The sequence below is a fragment of the Squalius cephalus genome (genome assembly GCF_949319135.1).
Source record: "Squalius cephalus genome assembly, chromosome: 18".
Lineage (NCBI taxonomy): Eukaryota > Metazoa > Chordata > Actinopteri > Cypriniformes > Leuciscidae > Squalius > Squalius cephalus.
This window is the reverse complement of record NC_137139.1, coordinates 19,200,481-19,223,923: the sequence shown is the minus strand read 5'-3', so window position 1 is coordinate 19,223,923 and position 23,443 is coordinate 19,200,481. Positions and strand designations below refer to the sequence as shown.

The 23,443-nt window shown below is 36.6% G+C and overlaps 2 protein-coding genes across 3 annotated transcripts; both read right to left on the bottom strand.

Annotated features, from left to right (window-relative positions):
* Positions 1 to 1,629: 1,629 nt before the first annotated feature.
* On the bottom strand, positions 1,630 to 7,882 carry errfi1b (ERBB receptor feedback inhibitor 1b). The gene is made up of 4 exons (XM_079849594.1): positions 7,708 to 7,882; positions 4,507 to 4,700; positions 4,322 to 4,404; positions 1,630 to 4,020 (listed from the first exon to the last, which is right to left on the bottom strand). The coding sequence occupies exons 2-4, from the start codon at positions 4,560 to 4,562 to the stop codon at positions 3,074 to 3,076; spliced, it is 1,086 nt and encodes a 361-aa protein (XP_079705720.1). The 5' UTR covers positions 4,563 to 4,700; positions 7,708 to 7,882; the 3' UTR covers positions 1,630 to 3,073.
* A 9,960-nt stretch (positions 7,883 to 17,842) lies between these two features.
* Positions 17,843 to 23,148, bottom strand: LOC307145761 (putative oxidoreductase YteT). Of its 2 annotated transcripts, none has more exons than XM_079849253.1 (14): positions 22,955 to 23,148; positions 22,430 to 22,534; positions 22,254 to 22,338; positions 22,089 to 22,162; positions 21,884 to 21,943; positions 20,482 to 20,589; positions 20,336 to 20,392; positions 20,126 to 20,256; positions 19,729 to 19,783; positions 19,525 to 19,617; positions 18,979 to 19,113; positions 18,784 to 18,885; positions 18,534 to 18,695; positions 17,843 to 18,437 (listed from the first exon to the last, which is right to left on the bottom strand). In XM_079849253.1, the coding sequence occupies exons 2-14, from the start codon at positions 22,520 to 22,522 to the stop codon at positions 18,300 to 18,302; spliced, it is 1,293 nt and encodes a 430-aa protein (XP_079705379.1). In that variant the 5' UTR covers positions 22,523 to 22,534; positions 22,955 to 23,148; the 3' UTR covers positions 17,843 to 18,299. The 2 variants fall into 2 exon arrangements, with proteins under 2 accessions (XP_079705379.1, XP_079705378.1); XM_079849252.1 differs by having other exon boundaries at positions 22,960 to 23,145.
* Between the last annotated feature and the right edge of the window lie 295 nt (positions 23,149 to 23,443).

The following is a 23,443-nucleotide window of genomic DNA, read 5'->3' as shown; positions in this document are numbered from 1 at the left end:
ATCTGGTACATGTGGATTCCGCGCGTACCAGATATAGGCCTGATCTGGACTGACACTAATTTGCTGTCTGGGTTGCACGAATGTTAAGGAAACATTCCATTTTATAGCCTAATCATTCACACATTACGAGAATGTTACTTTTGATTGTTCTCTGAACATTCTGGATCATTAGCAATATTAGACAAATGTCCAATCGTTTCAGAAAAAAATAAAATTATCTCATAATTTATTCACCGTCAAGTCATCCTCTAACTTTCTTCTTTCAGGCAAACACAATCGGAATTATATAAAAAATATCCTGGCTCTTCCAAGCTTTATAATGGAGTGAATGGTACCATATTTTGAAACCCAAAAGAGCAAATCCCTTAACTAAAATCACTGCTTCCGGTGAAGGCCGTACACGAGTCAAGTTCCAGCAGAAGACTGAACTCTGGCGTTAGGTATGACGTAGTTTAGGTGAGAGCACTGATCTATCAGTGGGTGAGAGTAGACGCCTCTAACGGTTAAAACAGCCAGGGCTGGGTGACAAACTAAAGCTCCTCTGACATTTCTCTTCTCTTCAAATTCTCATTCTAGACTTCTAATTCGTGACCGGTGTTTTGTTTTGCTCCATCTTCGTGATACGTCATGCGCCAGGTCAGCTAACTCGGCTCACGTAAGGTCATTACCGGAAGCCAGTGATTATAGTTTATAAAGTGAGAAATATGGATTTTATATGTGTGTGTGTGTGTGTGTGTGTGTGTGTGTACAAAAACACATTGCTTAATTCTCTTCAAAAGGCCCTTCTCTTTATTAACCCCTTGGAGCCGATTGTGTGGCTGAAAGAAGAAAGTTATATACCTATGGCTTGAGAGTGAGTAAATTATGGGATAATCTTCATTTTTGGGTGAACTAAATTAGGAGGCCCATTTTTCTGCACACATCACGTTAGGACAAGAGATGGCGCTGATCGACTGTTTCAATAAGGCTCCCCAGAATTCAAAACTCTATTGCTGATGAGCTGTAGATGGCGCAACTTGCTATATAATGGTAAACGTTTAGCTTTCAATTCACATACAGTTTTACTTCTACTTAAAAGAAGGCGATGGCCGGTAGTTATAATAATTTGATAATTATGTGGTCACACACATGATCTGGCAATAACATAAGGGAAATGGCACTAATTTTAGTAGTCCACGCCACACCACAAACCCTAGACGACAGCGGTGACTCACTGACGGCAGCTTACATTAGAAATCTTCCACTTCTCTGTAACATTTCGCACATTGATGCGGTCGTATTTTAAAGGAAGTGACTCAGGCTGAAGTTCCAAAAGTTTGTCCGTCTCATTATAACAGCTTTGAGCAAACAGCAGAGATAGACACAGCAATCACAAGGAAACGGATATCACCTCTCTACATATCCTTCATACCGATAAGATGTAGGCGCCAGACTTGACTTGAACAAAAAGAAATACCTGTATCATTCACTGATTTTACATAGATAGATAGATAGATAGATAGATAGATAGTGTTGGCATCTGGGTTCAGCCCTTTGATAAAACAAGATTTGCTGTGATCTGTAAATTTGAATGTAAAAACCAAAGGTATGATAAACTCAACACACTGCAATTGAAATGATCCAAGAAATCTGTGTACAAATAAGTTACTTTATTTAAATAGTCTGGTGTGAAAAACTACACCAATACTGTACATTTTAGAAGTGCATGTTTCCTCAGCAGATGAAACAAAGTCAGTTAACATTAGCCTTCTCACAGAAAACAAGTCATTTTGTTGGATGAACAAAACATAAGTAGCTGAAAACGTAAACAGTTACTGGTCTGAAAAATGTCAAGATTATAACAAGTTTAACCAAAAACCAACAACAAGTGTGCTCAACTTTTGGTGAGAAATACATGAAATACAAGGTCAGGACCAGTCATGAGCTTCCATTTCTTCCTTTCATAATTTTCCTTTGTGATAAATGCTTCAATGAAGCAACTTAATGATAAATGGTACAAAGATACAGCAAAATACCATTCATCAACTACCCACTTACAACCAGTGTCCTGCATTTGGACACCAAACGGCAAGGCAGTGGCATTTCTACCCTTGTAACAGAGAAATGAAACTGCATGTGCCATTCTTAAAAAAAAAAAAAAAACCTCTAATGGATTAATTTGTGTCACATATGAATGAAAAAAGCAAGCAACGGAAAACAAAACGTTTGGATTAATCTTCTCACGAAGACTAGAATACTAACCCCTGTGCCCAGTCCCTTCCATTTATCACTATAGTAGTACTTGATCAAGTAGTTTTGATCATCACACTTCTCATTGCTGTAAAACACATGGCATAGTCCTTGTCTTGGCTTTTAAAATGATCCAATAAATGTTGACAGCTCTTTTAATTATCTGGAATTCAGGTGATCCCTATAGCTAATACTAGTCAGTTGTCATTTTTCAGCAATATCTGAATTTATACTGTTGGTGCGTAATTTCTTAAAAAGAAAACCAACATGCACCTTTCCCAAACCATATTACAGAATGGAAAGAAAAAAAAAAGAAAAGAAAAAAAATCATAAGACCAGCTTATACTCAGGTTACACAGTTCATCCCATTTCTTCATAAAAGGATACTGTACAGTCTAATTTAACATACTGTAAGGAAATAGTAAAAAAAAAAAAAAAAAAAACACCAATACATAGGGCAGCACGATTTGGGGGAAAATTCTAATTGCAATTTTTCGGATACAAATTAAACCATCTAGCTTTTATGGCAGGTGACCTTAAATCTCTTGTGTTGACAAGTCATTCCGCCATTTCAGTTTTATTTTGATTAATCGTGCTGCCCTACAGTAAAAGGACACTTTTAACAGAGTTGCTCTGCAATTTCCAGCAGTGGTAAAACAATTATTTTAGTTTTTCTCTGCGTGTAGTCCGAGGACATACTGTCCAACCCCTAAACAGACCAGTAATTCATAACACTGAATAATCAGTTCAGTCAAACAACATATCAGTTTATATCCGCCTCCCTTATTTCCACTTTAAACAAGGGAATGATTTCAGATTCTAACCGCTCAGTCCCTAATAATCACTATGAGTCTGACTCTTTAAAAAACCTCTCAAACTTGTCCAAGTACCCGGGTCGATGAGGGAGGAGGAAGTAATGTGTGCTGCTGACTTTCTTCCCATCTTCCATGATGGGCAGAATACAGGGGCTGCGAGGAGCCGGCAAGCCCTCACAGCTCTGCTTGTGTTGAGCCTTACTGACATACTCCGGATAGGGAGCAAAGCTCTGAGTAGGAGGCATTACCCCGTTGATGTAAATCGGGAGACTTTTTGGACTAATGGCACGTGGTATGACCTGAAGGATGGGCTCCCTGGGTGGAACTTTAGGGGGTTTGTCCGTATCAAAGTCATCGGATGATGGCCGCCTGCTGTCCGTGCTCTCGCTGAGGCGAGCGCGGATTGGAGCACGAGGTGGGACTTCGGGTTTCTCCTGCTGGAGGCTGTGGGGAGAATGGTGAAGGCCGGTTGGCCTGAAGTTGGTGGCCTTGAAGGATCCGGCAGGGCCGGAATGGGAGCGATGTAGCCGGCGTTGGTGTCTGTCTTGGTTCTGCGTTACCGCCTGCTCCCACTGAGGCTTCACCCCGCAAAGTTTCTGATGTTCCTGTAGCCCTTCGTAATACGCAAAGTTTATCTGACCGTTTCGCCGAAAACTCCGCCTCCCTGGCAAGCCGTACTGGAAGGATGAGGTTTTAGGCACCAGACACTGGCTCTCAGAGGTGCTGGAGAAAAACTCCACCTCGTTGTCTTCTGCTTCATCAGAGGACAGGTCGCCTATGTCCGGGAGGGGCGGGAGGGGCTTAGTCGTTCTCCTGGGCGAACAAGGGGGTATGTGCTCATAAACAGACAGTTTTTGTAAGGACGGAACCACCTGGTCTCCCTCTGGTGGGTGGCACTGGGAGGAAAACAGCAGCTGTGTAGGATTTGGAGTCTTGGGAGACAAACACGGAGGAGAACAGGAGCCAGACGTCCTTCCTATGAAGTAAAAATACAGAAAAGAAATGAGGATTTAAGCTCAGATCAACTACCGTATGACATACATGCTCAATGGTGTCATAAACATCATTTAAATAGTCCTTTTTCAATGGCTCTATCTCTTGAGATGGATCTATCACCAGCCTCAACATAGGGAGCTTATCAAAGGATTCACTTATCAGACTTTACAACTTCCTATAACCTTCTGCGCTTCCTGAGAAACATCCGCATCATGCTCCAAGAACAGAGGGTGACCAGACTGTGATATAGCTGATATAATTCAATATCACTACTCACTCACTTTCAAAGCCCACGTTTGCAGAGTTTTGCTGATACATTCTCAAGCTGTGATCCATGGACTCCGAACCAAATCCAAAAAACAGCCTGCAAAACACAAAAATGGAAAGCGTCAAAATCTGTTGACTAGAGAAGAAGGTCTCTCATAATACACGAGTTGGTTTAGCTGAGGACTGCTTTCACACTCACTTATCCATGGTGTCGTGGTCATGGTGTTGATCCCAGTATGGTTGGGCTGTGGCCATAATGTTTAGAAGAGTGGAGGCTAGTTCAGGCCTGTGGGGGTCTCCATTATTCTTGATCCTGCAGAACTCATAATCCAGCCATGGGTAACCAAGACAGGACTTTTTTGCGCTCCACTTTTCCGACGGCAATGGGAAAACCTGCATGGGGGGAGGGGGATTATTAGGCCACTTTTTCAGTCATCTTAAAATGGTTATTGTTAATGCAACAGCTTTTTGGTGAGAAAGAAAGACACAGACATAAAATGACCATTACAAACTAAAAGTTAGTTACATGTTTCATTGTAAAATTTAAGATGTTTAATATACAGTACTGTTCAAAAGATTGGAGTTAGTAGGATTGCATTGAATTGATCAAAGGTGACAGTGAAGACATTTTTAATTTACAAAAGATTTCTATTTCAAATACTTGTTCTTTTGAACATTCTATTTAAAGAGTTCTGAAAAAATAGATCAGTTTCTACAAAAATATTAAACAGGTCAACTGTTTTCAACATCGACAATAAATAAATAAATAAATGAAGTAGAAGAAAAAGAGGAGATTTATGAGCATCAAATCAGCATATTAAAATTATTTCTGCATATTAAGATTAATCAGCATATTAAAATTATTTATTTTAAATTGTAATTGTTTTTAATTTAAAAAAATGCAGTCTTGGTGACCGTAAGATATTTAAAAATACATAAAAATTTGTGCTGGGTAACGATAAATCGCGATTAATCGCATCCAAAATAAAAGTTTCTGTTTACATAATATATGTGTGTGTACTGTGTATAATTATTTTGTACAGTATATATAAATAGTAAATACACACATATGAATGTATACATTTAAGAAAAGTGTTATTTATATATATATAAAATTGTTTAAAATATATTTATATATAATGTATAAATATATACAGTATACATGAAAACATTTCATATATATATATATATATATATATATATATATATATATATATATATATATATATATATATAAATAATGTAAACACAAACTTGTATTTTGGATGCAATTAATCGTTGCCCAGCACTTATAATATAAGAAGAAAAAAAAAATATATATAAAAATATATCATATTATTATTATTATTATTATTATTAGCAATAATAATATATAGCAACAAGGAACTATCACTCTTCAAGCAAGTAATCATCTGTGCGGACAAAAAGAATCTCCACTCGAAGCAATTAATGTCAATCTAAATCACCCATTTAAACAGGACAAAATCATTACAGAAAGATAGATTATTGGAAGAAATGCAATTTCTTGTAAAAGCCACATGTGCCTTTAGATGAATATGCAGTCTTTCCATTGTTACATGTGAAGGCACATATAACAAACAGCTCAGCTATGAAGCTGCGGTGATGCAACAGTTCCTTAAGACATTACACCAAAACACAATAAAGCATCTGTGCTAGAAAACAAAACCATTCAGTGAGAAATGTGCTGGAATGCTTGGGCACAAGTCAGAATGTAATCAATGAAATACCCATGCAGGCTACATTATGCAACTTATCACATGCTCTGCCTCTGCTTTGCCTCAGTCAGAACCGTGAAAGGCAGAAACTAACAATCGTCAATTCTCCCAGTAAAGACCTCAATGCAGATGCGACGCTAAAGCATAAATGGTTCTTTGTGCGTTTGCGTTGGGGTGAGTGCCTGTGCATTTTCAACATCAGGCAGCTCTTATCCGTGAGGTTAAAGCCCTGCCATAAAGGCATGAAAGAGGTGTGAGGCAGGAGGACGTCACCAGCAGGGCCTGGGAGAGGAGCCAGAGGACGCACTGATCCACTACTCAGAGGAACACCATCAACATGCCAAATAGTACAGTGGTGCAAATTACATCTTAAAAAGTAACACTACAGAAGAACACAAAAATATAGCTTTCACTAGAAGATCCTATTTGAACAGAAGTAGTTATTCCTGAGGAGATAAATTCATGTTTTGCTGTCCAAACAAAGTCTGCATTTACTTTGGTTTAATAATTAAAAATAATAATAATATATACACATATAATATTTTAATACTAATAATTGTATATATATATATGAAGAGTTCAGATGCTAAAGCCTCTAAGTGCCATCTGAAATTTCCTTCTAGAATGATCATTTTTATCAAGCTTGTATGTTTATGTTCAGTTATTTCACTTTAATGGCAATGAAAATTACCTATTAAGTGTCATTAAAGAGAAATTAATGAACTTAAATATACGAACTTGATAAAAATACTCATTTTAGAAGAAAATTTCAGAATGGCACTTAGAGGCTTTTGCATCTGAAGTCTTCACACACACATATATATATATATATATATATATATATATATATATATATATATATATAAAATGTATACTAACTACTGTATGACTACTATATCAATGCTGATTCTTCCATCCTGAATGGTGTTTGCACATAGACATTTTTTTATGGTGTTTGTACAGACATATCTTTTCCATTCAATTATTTTGATACATCACCTTACCTCACCTTAATTATTTTTTTTCTCTTAATTATGTAATTACGTAATAATATATGCAATAATATATCATTAACGCCTATAAGACAACACTCCCTCTTCAGTAATTATTAACTAGAGATCCCAATCCCCTCCAAATTATTAGGCCTGCTACATGGCAGGCTATAAGCAACAAACATGAACGCCTACGGGGGAATAAAAATACGAACAGAAAATATATAGGCAGGCCAGCCTACAGAAAAAGCAGGATCATCTGGAGCACGAGGTTGTCAGGCGCACTCGCGAACAGGAGATGAATTACTACAGAAGACGTGCAAGAGCTCAGACATCTGTAAATGATAAACCAGGTTACTACTACACGGCACAGATCGTACTCAACTGGTTGTTGTTGTCTTGTAAACAGTTCTATGAGTGACGCAGGGCCGCTTGTAAAGTACGAAATTACAGTGCTAATAAGATCCTTCTGATAGATGGACAGTTTTCTATGTATCTATTTCAACACACCCACTGACAAACCCTTTCTGACTCAGGTGCGACTCATCTCATATCCCGGTCCAAAGAACAACTATAAGCCTATAAGGAGTTGTGAATTACACTTAATAATTTGAAATTTCTCTGAAACGTGAACAAAACATAAGTAACTTCAAAATACTTAAAGCTACTTACCGGTTAAATGTTTCGTAGGGTTTGTGATTATTGCTCTCTTATGTCCAGTATAACTAAACGAGTGCTGTTAGTAATCCAAGCGTATCTTTGTAAAACATTCACCACAATTTATTATTAAACAAAACGCACGTGTGGCAGAAGATGCTGCCGCTCAATAACTTATCGCTCTCATCATGGAAAGCTGAGAGCTGGAAACTATTTATAAGGACTGTTTACGTCAGACCGTAGGCACCGCCCACTGTCTTAAAGGGGCCGTTTAGTGCGACCTTGTGACATGCAACACCTCTGGTTCAGATATGTACTAAATTATTTAATACTTAGAAAGATTCCCTGTATTGAAAAACTATTATAAAAACAAATTTCAGTCTCGCATGATAATAATATAAATAGCCAAATAGTCTTTGAGATAAGCTAGCATTAATAGGCCTGCTATTCACATTCTGTTGCATGTTGCATGCATCGACTTTGAGCTTGTTTATTTAATAAAGCCCAAATATGGGCAGTTTTTTTTTTTTGTGGGATTATTTCCAGAAATACAATTGCGTAACACAAAATGACCGCTTGGTCATTATTCAGTGTGAAATATCAGATGTTTCTCTCTATAATTTCGGGTTGTGTTAAGATGAGCAAGATATCAGCTCCTATTTCAACTATTTGCTGACATAGTTCATTTTTGTTCATTTTTTAAACCTATGATTCAAACGAACTGTCATGATGAATAACCATTAAAGAATGAATTTAAAGATTTTTCTGCAGATCAATTCTTCAGAATTGATCGACTCATCTCTACTCGTGAGAGATCGATGAAACTGTGAAACGTTTTAGTTACGTACGTTTGTAAAAGGATGTAACTGTCATAAACATTTCTTTCCAGAAAGATGCAGTTCTTCACATAATAAGATCAATTATATTAAGAAATGTGAGGTATGCAAAAACGGGGTCACTTTTGGTGAGGCAAGCCGTTTAGTCAGACCACGTCACTTATTCTTCTAGCAAGATCTGGAAACACTTCTCACATCCAAACCGCTGCACGGATGTTTCTTTAAACTCTCCACAGGCTGCAGTAGGGAGGAACACGTGGGCATGTCTAGCTGTCATAGCATGTGGGCGTAGAAGGTGGGAGTGTGAGGGTGGAATATTCTGTGGAGGTTCGGTTGCACGTTTCCGCTGGATCTCTCTTCCACATGGAGATGTGTGGTTTTGAATCACTTCTCTAGAACGCAAACAACTCATGAGTCTGAGGCTACAGAAAAGGGTTATACTAACGTGTGATGAATCACGTCCACTGAAGTCACAGAAGGCTTTACATAACCCATTAATAAGATTGAATAAAACATTCAGACTCAGACATAGCCAACATATTTTCACTCTGAAGTGTGGATGAATAGCCTAACTCATTCTGACAAATCATGTATGGGAAACAGAGTCACAATCATTGCCAATAAGAAATACAGCATGCTAACTTAACAGATGAATGCTTGAAGCTTAAATGATTGTGGAAAAACACCCCCCTCAGCAGCCAGCATGTTGATGTGCTGTGCTGTTTGTGTCCCTGAAGCCTGTGATGATGGTTGAGAGAGGCTGGAGCCACAGGGGGACTGAACTCCAGGGAGAGGGTCAACTCATTTCCTGTCCCTGGTCCCACACAGCTGCTGGTGTCATGCATCCCATGTGAACAGTGTCCTTAGATAACTATATCAAAGTTGACCCACAATTCCTCCAGGAATGTTTCTGTATAATAATATCATTGTTTACAGACCAACTCTATAAAGATTATTACATCATTCATCACTGCCTTCTGTGATAGGAAGTTTATAACATTTTAAATAAGGAAGGTGACAAGAAATCTAGAAATCTAAAATATATATTTACTCTTTCGTTGTTTCATTGTATGTGATGCCATTTCTTTTTTAATTCGATTTGAACACACTGAAGTTTGAGCTGTGAATGTTTTGAAATTCTCTAATTGGGAACTGATTGTTCTACTCAACGTGATATTAAAAATTACACATAATCTCTCATAATCATCTAAATAAACAGCAAATGATTATGGTTTTAGTTATCAGTGTGACAAAATAGGTAATAAGTCAACACAGGGCAGATAATCCAAAAAGACAACAGGGCAGAAAAACACAGGCAAACCCAAGAAACCAGGCAAAAAGTCAAAACCAAAACGTGTACCCAAAGGACACGCACTCAGAAATGCAGTGTGACACTTTCAAGACTGGGCAAAGAATGATCGAAAAATCAGAACTTAAATAGGCAGGCATTAAATCTACACTGTGTAATATTTTAAGTTGATTTTTAGCAAAAAACACGTTGTTATTTCAAAATTATATTCTCATTAATGTGTAATCACTTCAACCAACTATTAAGTATTCTCGTGAGTGTATAATCTGCAGTTTAGAATACATACGAGCGAGTCGCTCGAATGGCGGAAGCCATGTTGCGCATCCATCTTGAAAATACATTAGACAAAGAGGGACATACAAGCTTCGCCTTTCGTGTTTTTACACGCAGTGGCACCATGACGAATGCGAGAGGGAGATTTGCTCGCGTTTGCCGGCAGATTTGAAATAATACGACCACCGTAGGAGTTAAAACGCCTTCGGAATGGGAGGAGCTAGAAAGTAATATTCAGTTGGTTGGTAGTCATATACAATTTCACCGCTAGATGGGAGTAAATCCTACACAGACAACTTTAACAAGATAATGAGACACAGGTGTAAGTAATCAAACATAATAAGTCCAGGCAATGGGTTCTGGGAAATGCAGTTCAAAATTATATAACTGCTATAATGTCTTTGTTGTCATCAGTGTTATTTTTGTACTATTTATATACTGTAGCAGTATTTTAAAATATATTTTTAATTTATATTTAATTTTAGGTTTAGTAATTTTGTTATGTGCATTTTTATGACTTTTATATATATATATTCCTGTAGATTTAAGTAATTTTATTTTAGTTTTAGTTATTTTAGTACTTTGACTTAAAATTTACACTGTTCCAAATTATGATGCAAGTGACATATCAGTAGGATTTTAGTACAATAAGCATTCAGATTTCAGTTTTTTTTTTTCAAAGAAAGTGTTTGTTTGTTTGTTTTATTTCTCATTTATTTTTAATATATTTTTATCTTATATTTTTAAGATAACTTCAATCTCAGACAGGTTTAAGTAGTTTGTCAGGTCTTATGTAAATGGAAAGAGGTTATTCCACATTATTAAGCAAGTCACAGTTCTCATGCCACCTGCAAAAGATCTTTCTGAAGATGAAAAGCATGAAATGGTGCAGTGTCTTGCAAAAGGCATAAAAAATTATAGTTTGCAAAAACTGAATATTTGTGATTGTCTAAAGATTTGTGAGTGCACAGAACAACCTTGTCAGATAAAGGGATTTACATAAGAATACCTGGCAAACTACTTAACAAACTTGTCTGAGATTGATAGTTATCTAAAAAGATATGAGAAATAAAACAAAAAAAACACTTTCTTTGAAAAACTCTAAAATCCCACTGATATGTCACTTGCATAATTTGGATCACAGTGTAGTTGCCAAGGATTTTCATCTAATATTTACAGCTTTATTTATTTGATTTCAGCTTTATTTCAATTACTGAAAATGATTTTTAATAGTTTAAGTTAACAATAACAACACTGGCTGTAATGTAAGCATATAAATCTGAAATCGCATAATATAACCTTGCTAGCAATTGTGAACAGAATCCAACATCATAGTCTTGAGATTTAACCAACTTCCTGTGAAAGCCGTGAACAATAGACACCCCGTGGGCCTTCGTAACAACCCAGAGAAACAGCTTATCTGGAATATTGGGCCTTTCTGGAAATGAGTTGTGGGTGTGTGTGGTCAAAATGAAGTGCTCCCAGGTAGGCGAACACAGTGCAGAGTAATATCTGAAAACCACAAAGTGTTTCTACAGGAACTCTATATATAAATGCTATCTCCTGTTGCAAAATACCAAATGTTTCCACTATTTTAGCCATGCTTATCTGAATCATATTGCATACATTTGGTGTACACGGAGGAATTACATGCAAGGCAAGGCAAATGTTTTACAAGGATGATTGCTTTCGGTGCATGTTTTGTCGATTCACAGAGTGCTTCCCTTGACGTACACATACATTTCGCCCTCTGTGGATGTTCCGCCTGAGTTCTCCACAACATGAATGATGGCAGCTTGAGAATCCTTTGCATGTTCTCTAGAGAGCAATAGAAAAAGGAACAGCCCGGTGACTGATAGTATTTCCTCTGTCCTGATTATGCGCTCCAGAGATACTCTTTATCTCTAAGCGCAATAGAGGAAAACAACTGAATGGAAATGACATTAGAGCACAGGAGGAGATCTCTGCAAATGAGATGTGCAAAATAAATGTTCTGTTAATGCTTAGTTGTTGGTTGCAAAAGACTTTGTTTGGATTTTTTTTTGTTTTTTTTTTTACCCCTTATACATGATCGACTTGAGTTAGTTTAGGTGGAGGAACCTGACAGGGCTGTTGAGTAGCTTTCTCTCTTGTTGTTTTAATGGGTCACGGAGGCTCAGATCACCCACTGCATTTTTTCTTATGAGTAAGTCTCTTTGTAACCAAGTGCACCAGTGAGCTTCACTGGAAAGGCAGGGTCATGCAAACACACTGGCTGCCCCTGTCACTCCATAGCACCACTGTACAGCTATACACGTCTGTGTATGGACACACACACACAATGTACAGAATCTAATGAAAGGAGGTCGAATAACTGAGAAATTCAATAATGCCCTTAGATGGATCCACAATTTCCTACTCAGAATACGATCATGACTATAGAGCCTTATTGTGTTATACGCAACTGTTCAAAAGTTTGAATTATTAGAAAGAAATTAATACTTTTAATCAGCAAGGATGCATTACGTTTATCAAAAGTGACAGTACAGACATTTACAAAGTCACAAAAGATTTCTATTTTAAAAAATGCTGTTATTTTTAACTTTCTATTCATTGAAGAATCCTGAAAAATATTAAGCAGCACAGCTGTCTTCAACATTGATAATAATCAGAAATGTTGCTTGAGCAGCAAATCAGCATATTAGAATGATTTCTGAAGGATCATGTGACTGAAGACTGGAGTAATGATGCTGAAAATTCAGCTTCATCACTGGAATAAATTACATTTTAAAATCTAAATAGAAAACAGTTATTTTAAATTCGATTAAGATTTAACAATATTACTGATCCTTGGTGAGCATACAAGAGACTTTACAAAACCCCAAACTTTTGCACAGTAGTAAGTATACATAAATAACATACATGTATATTATTATTTTGATTGTTAATTCATTTTCGTTTAAAATAACTTGAAATGTTAAAATCCCGTATTAGTATAAATAAAATGAACCAGGATCAATGCTGTAAAAGTATTACTCATTTCATTAATGAACAAAACAGCCCCACTTTTAGGATATGTTGTAAGACAAATGGTACCAAAGTTGCACATTTAAATAGTCCCAAAGGTTGATTTGGAAATATTTGCATTTCATCATGTTCTGTGTATTGAACAAAGGTTGTTGGGATGTGTCAGGCTGCCGCACACAACTCCAACGACTAACAAAAAACGTGAAACACATGACTATTGTCAGGCTTGTAATATTTAATGAAAAGGAAGTTTAAATCTACACAGGAGTTCCTTCAATAAATGAGCAGGTTTACTTGCGAGGAGGATCAGTTTCCTCTGAGTCACTCGAATGTGACCTTGAGCAGCGAGAGCAGCTGCGGCGACAGTAAGTGCGGCACTATCAACCACAAGCAGGACCAAAGAGCAAACGGAAGTATAGATGTGTATTTTTATACCAAAGCAGCTGCTCATACAAAAAAAGTGGTTGTATTATAGATAACAAAAACATGAGGCAAAATGCTTATCTATTGCCCCTTTCATTAAAGTACTTTAGCTTGCAAAAATCACAACGGCCACTCTCAAGAGGAGTCTGGGACAAACACACACACACACAAACACTGAGCTCCAGTCACAGGAATACAAGGGCATCCATTCTCAAGTCACGCACACTTTCCCAGGATGCTAAGGGAACTGAGACAAAGGGAGTCATTTAATTGAATAAGTGTGCTAGGAAGTAGCAAATGATTTGAGGACAAAAAAACAAATGATTTCATGGTAACAGAAACTATGAAAGGCCATTTAGGCATGAGCGTAGAAAAGAAAGAGGTAATTACTGCTGTTTGCCTGGGATACGGCAATAGAAGGACGGGTCACTCAATTACCCATGGTCCTAGGCAACAGAGGGGCCGTGAGGTTTGCTCACCCAGAGGGGAGGTTTCCGCAGTGCATTGTGAAGAAAAGACCAGCACATTAATCTCCTCGAAAAGTGCCTTTTGTCTTTAAGCTGAGCTCCAGAGACTCAAACTCAGAGAGGAATACAAAAGAGGCAGATCTAGAGGAATAAGAGGAGAGAACAAACTCCCTTGGATCATTTATAAGGAATTTGGTTACTTGGGGCGTGTGTTTTGACTGCTAAAAAGCATTCGTTTTATAGTGTAAAACATTGAGATTAATGTTGTGCTTTTAAGGACGTTTATATTAGTACCAAGGCATCACCAAAATGTGCACATAAAATAAAAAATACCACAGAAAACATTCAAATGACCTGATATATTGTCACCCTTCATGACCAGTGTGGGGCAACAACTCAGCTAAGTTCTATCTGATGTTGAAAAGGCAGAAATAATAAGAAACACATACCGGTTGTGTCTATTTGAATGAACTTTTAAAGGAAATTAGTAACATTCAGCAAGGATGCATGAGACTGATCAAGTGGCAGTAAAGACAAAAGTAAAGGTAACACTTTAGTTAAGAGTCCAATTCTCACTTTTAACTGTTGCTTATTATCATGCATCTCAGATGACATCTGGCCCACTTGTGGCCCACATCTCCCACATTCTTGTGGCCCACGACCGCACAGAATGACGGCGATGACTCAACCTGAGTGTGGTTGGCAATACCATATCCGGGTATACATATTCAACTATGGCACATACGGCTCAGTTAGAGATAAAGTTCACATGGGTCACATCTGGGCCACACACAGCAAGCCACAACTCACACTAAAACCGGCTTGATGTGTGTGGGCCAGATACAGCCCATATGATTTTTGCCGCCGCCAGAACTGAGCCATATGTGCCATATGTGCCATAGTTGGCCCAGATGAGGCCCGGATATGTATGCTATCTGGGATACTACTAGGATTTTAGCTGTTTAATAAAGCACATATTAATGCCTGATTCTGCATGACGATATTCTACATCCCTTAATCCTAAACAACTATTAATAAGCAGTAATTAGGAGTTTATTGAGGTAAAAGTTGTAGTTAATAGTTAGTTATATTGAGAAATGGACCCTAACTTTCTATTTTAGAAATGATTAGTTTCCTTAAATATTAAACAGTTCAACTGTTTTCAATATAATAATAATGTTTCTTTAGCATATCAGAATGATTCCTGAAGGATCATGTGACACTGAAGACTGGAGTAATGATGCTGAAAATTCAGCTTTGCCAACACAGGAATAAATTACATTTTAAAATATATTCAATTAGAAAACAGTTCTTTTAAAGTTTAATAATATTATACAATTTAACTGTTTTTACTGTATTTTTTATTAAATAAATGCAGCCTTGGTGAGCATGAGACAATTCAACTTTCAAAAAAATCATAACGACAAAATCGTCTAGCGTTTATGGCTTTATCCTTACTGAAGGCCAGAAGAGATTAAAAAAGTGCGAGGCATTGACTAGCCGTGTGTGGAAAGGAGCATCCGGTTGTAAATACGGAAGCGGTCTGCCTGTGCCGTCCTACAGATTTCCTCTGAGGTCCCAGCCAGGAACTTGTTTTGGAATCTGCTGCTGCTGCCTCCACGTTTTTCAGCCAACACTCACCTCACAAGCTACATCCTGTGACTCACCATATCAGAGTCATGTTGAACAGTAACATTAGTTCCTGACATGGCTTTTTCCTGATTCCATCAGCGTGACCTACATACATCAAAAGAATGGATTCTGAGTGTCATTCAGAGACTTCTTTTTTACTTGGGTTTTCTGTGGCTTATAGTTTGCCATACTTTTAACCTTTTAACTCCCACTAACCAATTATTCAGAAAACACACACTGCTTCCACGAACTGACCACAAGAAAAACAATACTTCTGGATGGATGATTTGCTGTTTCAACTCTGTTATGACAGAAAACATGATAAGAGCAATTTGAGGATTATTTAGCAAGCAATTTTCAGTTTAAAACCTGAATTTCACAATAAAGTATAGTTTTGAATGACTTTTGTACTCGATAGAAACCATGAATCAACATAATCCAGATGAAAAAATAAGGTGTGCAACTTTGAATGTACAATAAGTTATGCACCTCGACACGTCCTAGTGACATCACTAAACCTTGATAACTAGCTAAGCATATCACACAGCTCAGTAAGAATGCGATTGTACTTCCAAAGGATAAAAAGCCTGCTTTTGTCTGAGTCAACAGCTGTATTTTATGAGTCACAAGGTTCTCAAAGCTGAGCTCATGATGATGCATGCTGGTTTCGAGTGGAAATAATTTGTTCTATGTTTTAGCCTCACTGGTCAGATGGTCATAGCGAAAAGAACATTTTCTGTTGGCTAAATAATCAAATCCATCTGTGCAATGCTCATGTTAGAGGTGGGAGCTAGCCGTCATCCGATTCATTACACAACCAGTGAGTTCAGTGCTCACCCTCCCTCACAGTCATAACGAAACTATGCTTGTTGAAAAGTGGCCACTGAGCAGAGTGACGCAATGTGGCATATCCTGTATTTTAGGCATTGTGGCAAGGTTGAGAGTATTAATTTGATATTTTGTGAGTCAGTTAGGGCAGAGGTATCAAAATGCACTAAGATTAATAATGACTTCAACAGTGGGCCTTAACCACAAAGCTTAGGAAAGAGATATGATAAAGTTTCATGAGCTCTACCATATGGACATCAGTTATACCTCAACCATGTAAATCATTCGTACATCCATTGAATTGACATCAACTATTTACTTAAGAATGGTTTTACACACACAGTACCATTCAAAAGAAGTAGGGTCGGTAAGATTTTAAGAAGTCTGTTATGTTCACCATGGCTGCATTTTTATTCATAAAAAATGCAGCAAAACAGTAATATTATGAAATATTATTACAATTTACATTTTTTTTTTTTTAAATGTAATTTATTCCTGTAATGGCAAAGCTGAATTTTCAGTCTTCAGTGTCACATGATCCTTCAGAAATCATTCTAATATGCTGATTTTCTGCTCAGGAAACATTTATTATCATAAATTTAAAAAAAAAAGTTGTGCTGCTTAAACTTTTGTGTGTGTGAGTGGAAACCGTGCCATTTTTTGTTTATTTCAGGATTTTTCATTGAATAGAAAGTTCAAAAGAACAGTATATTTGAAAACATTTCTAAACATTAAAGTACCATTATAGGCACTTTTGATCAATTTAATGCATCATTGCTGAATGTAGTGTATGATTAACGAAGTTCATTCTGCCAGTGTTTCAAGGCCCGTATTTAAGAAAACTAAATGTTTTGTAAAACAGTCACAACGTCCCTATTTACAGAGCATTTTTAAAGGTGGTACGTGGTGTTCATAAAGACAGTCATAAAGGTTTTTACCTTTGTGAACGTCAAATGCAATGCTCTTGTAATCTGTTCAAGTGAGATAACCTGCCCACAAAGTCACCAAACTAACAAGGTTGGGAACTGTGTGGACAGACTGCAAGGTTACGACACCCTACAACTGTGACACTACACCTCTCCTCAGTCTGAAAATACATTTACATAAAGTGACCGTTTGTTATATAACTATAGACAATTTCACTATCACACCACCAGTGTTTACATTTCAATGTATTTCAATGATTATTTGTCATTGCCATTGTTTTAAAATATGGTGCTAAATGTTTTGAATTAAGAAATATTCACTTTTTATTTCATCAAAAATGTGAATTATTATTATTTTTTTAACGTTATGCAGAGAAGCCTATTATGCGTCTTTTGTTCTTGTACAAACACAGAAGAACATTATTGGAGGAAACCACTGAAAGATAAACAGAAGTTGAAGATTTGCACTTTAATTGTCATTGATTCTGTAAAATCCATATTTTGTTTTCTCAAGTTTTGAATGGCTGTTAAAACAATAAAATAAAATAAAAATTCCATAAAAACTGAACAAAATGGCCAAAATATGATTATTTTTATTTAGGTAATTCATAATTCCACATGATTAGTTTGAATACATGGTCACATAACTTGATCTAGATCAATTTTAATATGAAACATTAGGTTTTACATGAATAAATACGGGTATCTTTAAGGTACATAAAATGCATGAAATGTGATTCAACAAGTACTGTTTAATAAATCTTCTAAATAAAACAGACATGATTACGTTAAAAAAAAGCACATTTGGTCTATTTCTAAAATCACTGAATGAATCACAAAAGAATATAAGTGACGTCTAGAATGGAATATAAAAGAAGTCGACAATGTGCAGATTTGGTTCTCTTATTTATCTGCTCTCGCCATCACATGGGTTCCCACAAATCATAACTCTGTTTTCCAAACGGGCACGTTCAGCTGCAAACACTAGTTTATGACTCGCTAATGTCTCCTTAGGACCTGACCTAATCAGAGTTGGGTCCTTATTCTATATTGAGAAAGAGAGAAACATTGGGAGTGATCAAATTACTCAAGATTCTACAATAAATACAGAGAAAACTGTCTTACAGATCTATCGTCTTACCATCACAGCTGCAATGAAGGAGTCGATCAGGTGATAATCTGCAGAGCCGTGACCTCCTTTACCAAAGTTACCTGGAACTCTCGTGTCGGCGGTGTGCTTTATGGTCCTATTAGTGAGGAAGTCGAACACTTTGATCTCATGTCCATCATAGGACAGTTCCCCCTTGTGAGAGAATAAACAAATAGGTGTTAAACCCCCTTGCAGTCTTCAAAGTGTTGGAATATTGACACAACTGAGCAGGAAGTCCCACCTTACTACCATGGATAGATGTTCTGCGTTTACATATTTCCTCTGTAAATGCTACCATGGTGAATGCGGCAGTCAAGCCTCCTTCAAATTCCATGGTCACTACCTGCAATAAATGATTTAACAATAAAACAATATTCTTTGTTAATGGCAGGAAACATCATTACAAGCATATAGAAACTGTATGAGATTCACCAACCTGGTTTGAGCACACATCATTGTCACATTCGTAGACACAGCGGCCGTAAGGTCCTGTTCTGAGGGCTTCAGTCACAGATTCAATATCAGGAACCGAACTGCGGCAAATTACTGAAACCGGCCAGCCATCATTCCCCTGATTTATGAATAACATAAATAAATAAAGTAAATGTTCATTTTGTGTTATATGCATCATATGACTATAAGCTTCAAAAAGCAGAGTAAATAAAGTTTTGGAGTTGGTAAGATATTTTAATGGTTTTAAAGGAAGTGTTATATGTTCACAAAGTCTGCATTTATTTGTTCAGAAATACAGTTAAATTAGTAATATTGTGAAAGATTATTACAATTTAAAATGTAATTTATTCCTGTGATGGCAAAGCTGAATTTTCAGCATCATTACTCCAGTCTTCAGTGTCACATGATCCTTCAGAAATCATTCTAATATGATGATTTAAAGTCCTTACATTACTTTTGAGCAATTTATTTCTTTAAAAAATCGTACTGACCCCAAACTTTGGAATGGTAGTGTACATAAACACATTACTCTTTTCACTCGATCCAGGTAGATTTTCTTTGCAGAGTACGCACAATCCCCCTCTACAGGACAGTCTAAACAGCGATTTGCAGCCTTTGCTGGCTAGGAAAATTGAGAAATAGTTATATATATTTTTCCAGAAATCTCACAATGGCGATGTTTTTCATTTAATAGTTAAAAAAAAAAGTAACAACACATAATAAAAAGTCCAACCTTGTTCTCTTTTGTGAAGTGGCTAAGCGACCCAAATGATGAAACTTTTAAACACCTGTAAAATAAAATCCCAAAAACTATTATTTCAAAACCATCTAAACCTTAAGATCTACCTTAAAATGTCATGAATATTGATAAACAGAGAAGCTGGAAAAATGATGTTTTACAGAAAGAAGCAGAAGCAAAAATACAGAGCTAAAACTTTAGAGCCTTTTCTATATTAGTGACCCACTAACATGAGGTTAAAAAAGACCCATCCCATGCAATCTGTTTGAACATATAGAGAAACACTGATAAAAGAAGATAAGACATTCCATACATTCTTTCTACCATTTCACTATTACTTAGTCTTCAGCTCAGCAGTGCACGTGCGCAAGTCATGTTAGATTAAGTGTACCTTCGTCCGCCAGCCCAATGATGAATCAGATCCAAATCATGGCAGGATTTGGCTAACAGAGCAAAAGAGCTTTCTGCCTCGTTTCTCCAGTTCCCTCTGACAAAGGAGTGAGCAAAATGATAGAACCCCACCTATCAGAGAAGACAGGGCTGACACAACACAACCGCACGCAGCACACGCACACCGCAAGTTTATTTAAACACAACCTACCGGTTCAAAATGTTGAATGTGGATGACATCTCCAATCACTCCGCTGTCAATCAGCAGCTGAATTAAAGAAAAGAAAAAGTACATGTTGTCTTGTGCCTGAGAGCTAATATGATTGTTTATTAGGATTCAAAGGAAAGTGTAACTACTTTTATTTTGTGGATCACAGGGTCGTATCGGAGAACATGGCACACCGTGAGCATGACACCACTCTGAATGCAAGTCTCTACAATCTCTGTGCAGTCCTCCTCTGTAACCTTAGACACCAATAAAATATAAATAATAAAATATTAATACAAATATTAATCGTTTTTTATTTAATAACAAAAATAAAATGATACCCAAATTACGAACAATACCACAGAGGTTTGTGTGTCAATGAAATATAGTAAGAGAGTGAAAAATCTTGTTTATGCACTCTTTTTATTAATGGTGGTTTAATATGCTTTTGAAATCATAATATACTATTTTCAAAAAGTTTAAATTTAGCGATGTGGTGTAACATCAATACATTTTCCTTGCACCTTTTCCAACTTATTAATATATATGATGTATAATAAATATTTTATATATAACAAATATTTCACATAGTACTTTTTTTTGGGGGGGGGGGTCTTGTTACATGACATTTTACAGCCTAAACTAGTTAGAATATATATTTTTAAATACAAAAATTAAATAAAAGTTAATGACAAAACTACTTAATAATAATAATATAGGATAATATAATATTATAAACTATGATAATAGTTTTTTTTTCTTCATGATGATAGCAGGACAGTTGTACGGTACCATTTTTCAACTTTATACCCCCCAAAAATATCAAAATGAATTTTAATTTAATTCAGAAATGAAAAACTCATACTAGAAGAGGTGTATTCAAATAATGTATGTAGTATATGAAATGCATTTTAATTTTTAAATCAATCAACAGATCCCGTCCAAAAAAAAATCATAATGTCGTCATGGACAATTAACCCAATCAGAGGCCCTGGGCATTTAACTACCAGGGGCCCCAGGCTGCATGCAGACCCAGACATTCCTCAAAAATGCACACTATTGCCTATATATAGATGTGGATCATTTCCATCCTTACGTTACCGGTATGCAGGGTAGAAATTAATGGATGGCTTTGGGCAAAAACGCCACCAAAATTCAAAATAATGCCCCTTACTGAGTTTTATTGTTTTTTTAAATGAATAGTTTACACGAGCAAGAATGCTGTTTTCCCGAATATCAGCACAATTGCAAATGTGATATTGACTTTATACAACAGTTCAATAAACAAGAAGATAACATAAAATTTCTCACATTTTAGATACAATATTGTCTTTTTTTGCTCTATCTCGCCAACGAAAATAGTTCTAAATGGCAGAACTGTTGTGCATCTCCGAGCAACACAAAGTGGTATTTCATTCATGAATGAATTTGCGTTTGGAAAGAATCGGTTGAGTGAATGATTCAATGACCCATTCATAAAGTCAGTCACTTGCTTGAATAAGCCGTTTTGAATGAATCAGTCATGGAGCCTTTTGGCAAAAATACACTTACAGCCATTGGTTTCTCCAGCAATACATGGTAGCCTTTCTTAGCTAAAGCCACGGCAGGGTCCTGAAGAACAAAACAATGATTGGACACTCACTGAACCCATTTAAAGCAGACAACTTGAAGTGCAAGTTATGTCATTCATTAACGAGTAAAAAATAGCTAAGCACACCATGCTGATTTAAAAAATGTGAACATTGACCAAACGAACCTTGTGAAGACGATCGGGAGTGCAGATCAATACAGCATCTGCAAATTTCTCTCTCTCTACTATAGAACGCCAATCTATGTAAAAAGCAAACAAATGTACTTCCAAAAAGAAACACATCCTACACTTTTATTGTAACATAAAGCTGGGAAACAAAGCTGGACGTACCATTAAAAGTGTTTTGATCAGCTACTTTGTGATGTGCCTGAAGCTTCTTTCGAGCAAAATCTCTGGGGTCAGCAATTCCTACTACCTATGAGGAAACTGTTATAGTTTTTTTTTCTGGTTGTGATGAAATAACAGAGTTGCTGACTGTCGATATGAGATTAAAACACAAATAATACCCGCATGCGGTCAGGATAAATCACAGCATAGTCTGAATAATTTTCTCCTCTGTTACCAGCTCCAACCACGATAACATCCACAGGCGATGGCATTATAGCAGATCCCTGCAGATTTAACAACATATAGACTTAATGTTTTTTTTTAAGTTTCATTCTTCCTACAACCAAATAAGCAGTACATCATTTGATCTGTATATTACATAGCATTTGACATCTTACCATGCAAAATTCCTAAGACTGAAGATCTGTGGTTGGGACTTTGCTTTATCTTTAACTTCACAGGGTTATAAAGTACAGTGACTTTATGATAGGTTAGATACTGGTTACCAAACTGCAGTAAATTATTAAGTCCAAAGAGGCATTTTTGCATGGTATTGATAAATCAAATCTTTGCAGAGACAAACAATAGACTGTGAATCTGAATGGCAGAGACTTTAAAGTCAACTTGTCTTTTGTAAACAGATCAAACGCTTTGTGATATTATCTGAAGAAATAAGGGACGGCCGTCGTGTTTTCATGCGTTACCTTACATCGAGCTCTCAGCGACTCACAACGGACGTCTTGGTCCTTAATCGGATTACAATCATATATGTGCTTGATTACGTGTATGAATACGCCTGTGGTTACATATGAATATATGTAAAACAAAATACAAAGACAGTTTAGGCTGACAGCGCTCGGCTCATTCACAATGGATTTGTTACTTCCTTGTTTACGTTTGAGCGATGACGTTCAAATGACGCAAGAGCAACGCTCGAAAGAACATGCAATGTACCAAGTCATTTTTTTCAACGGAACACATACAATTTTAAGGACACCCTGGCCTAAAATTACAACAAAAACATCGTAAAAGCACTTTCGGTACACGGTTCGTGGCCTATAGTATGAGTCTTTGTAACAATCCAATTGTGTTAGGAACAGACCGATATACTGAACTCTTGAGAAAAATGTTGATGTGTATGTAGTAATGCTAAATTAACGAATAAACGGATTATTTGAGTCGGGTCTTTTAAA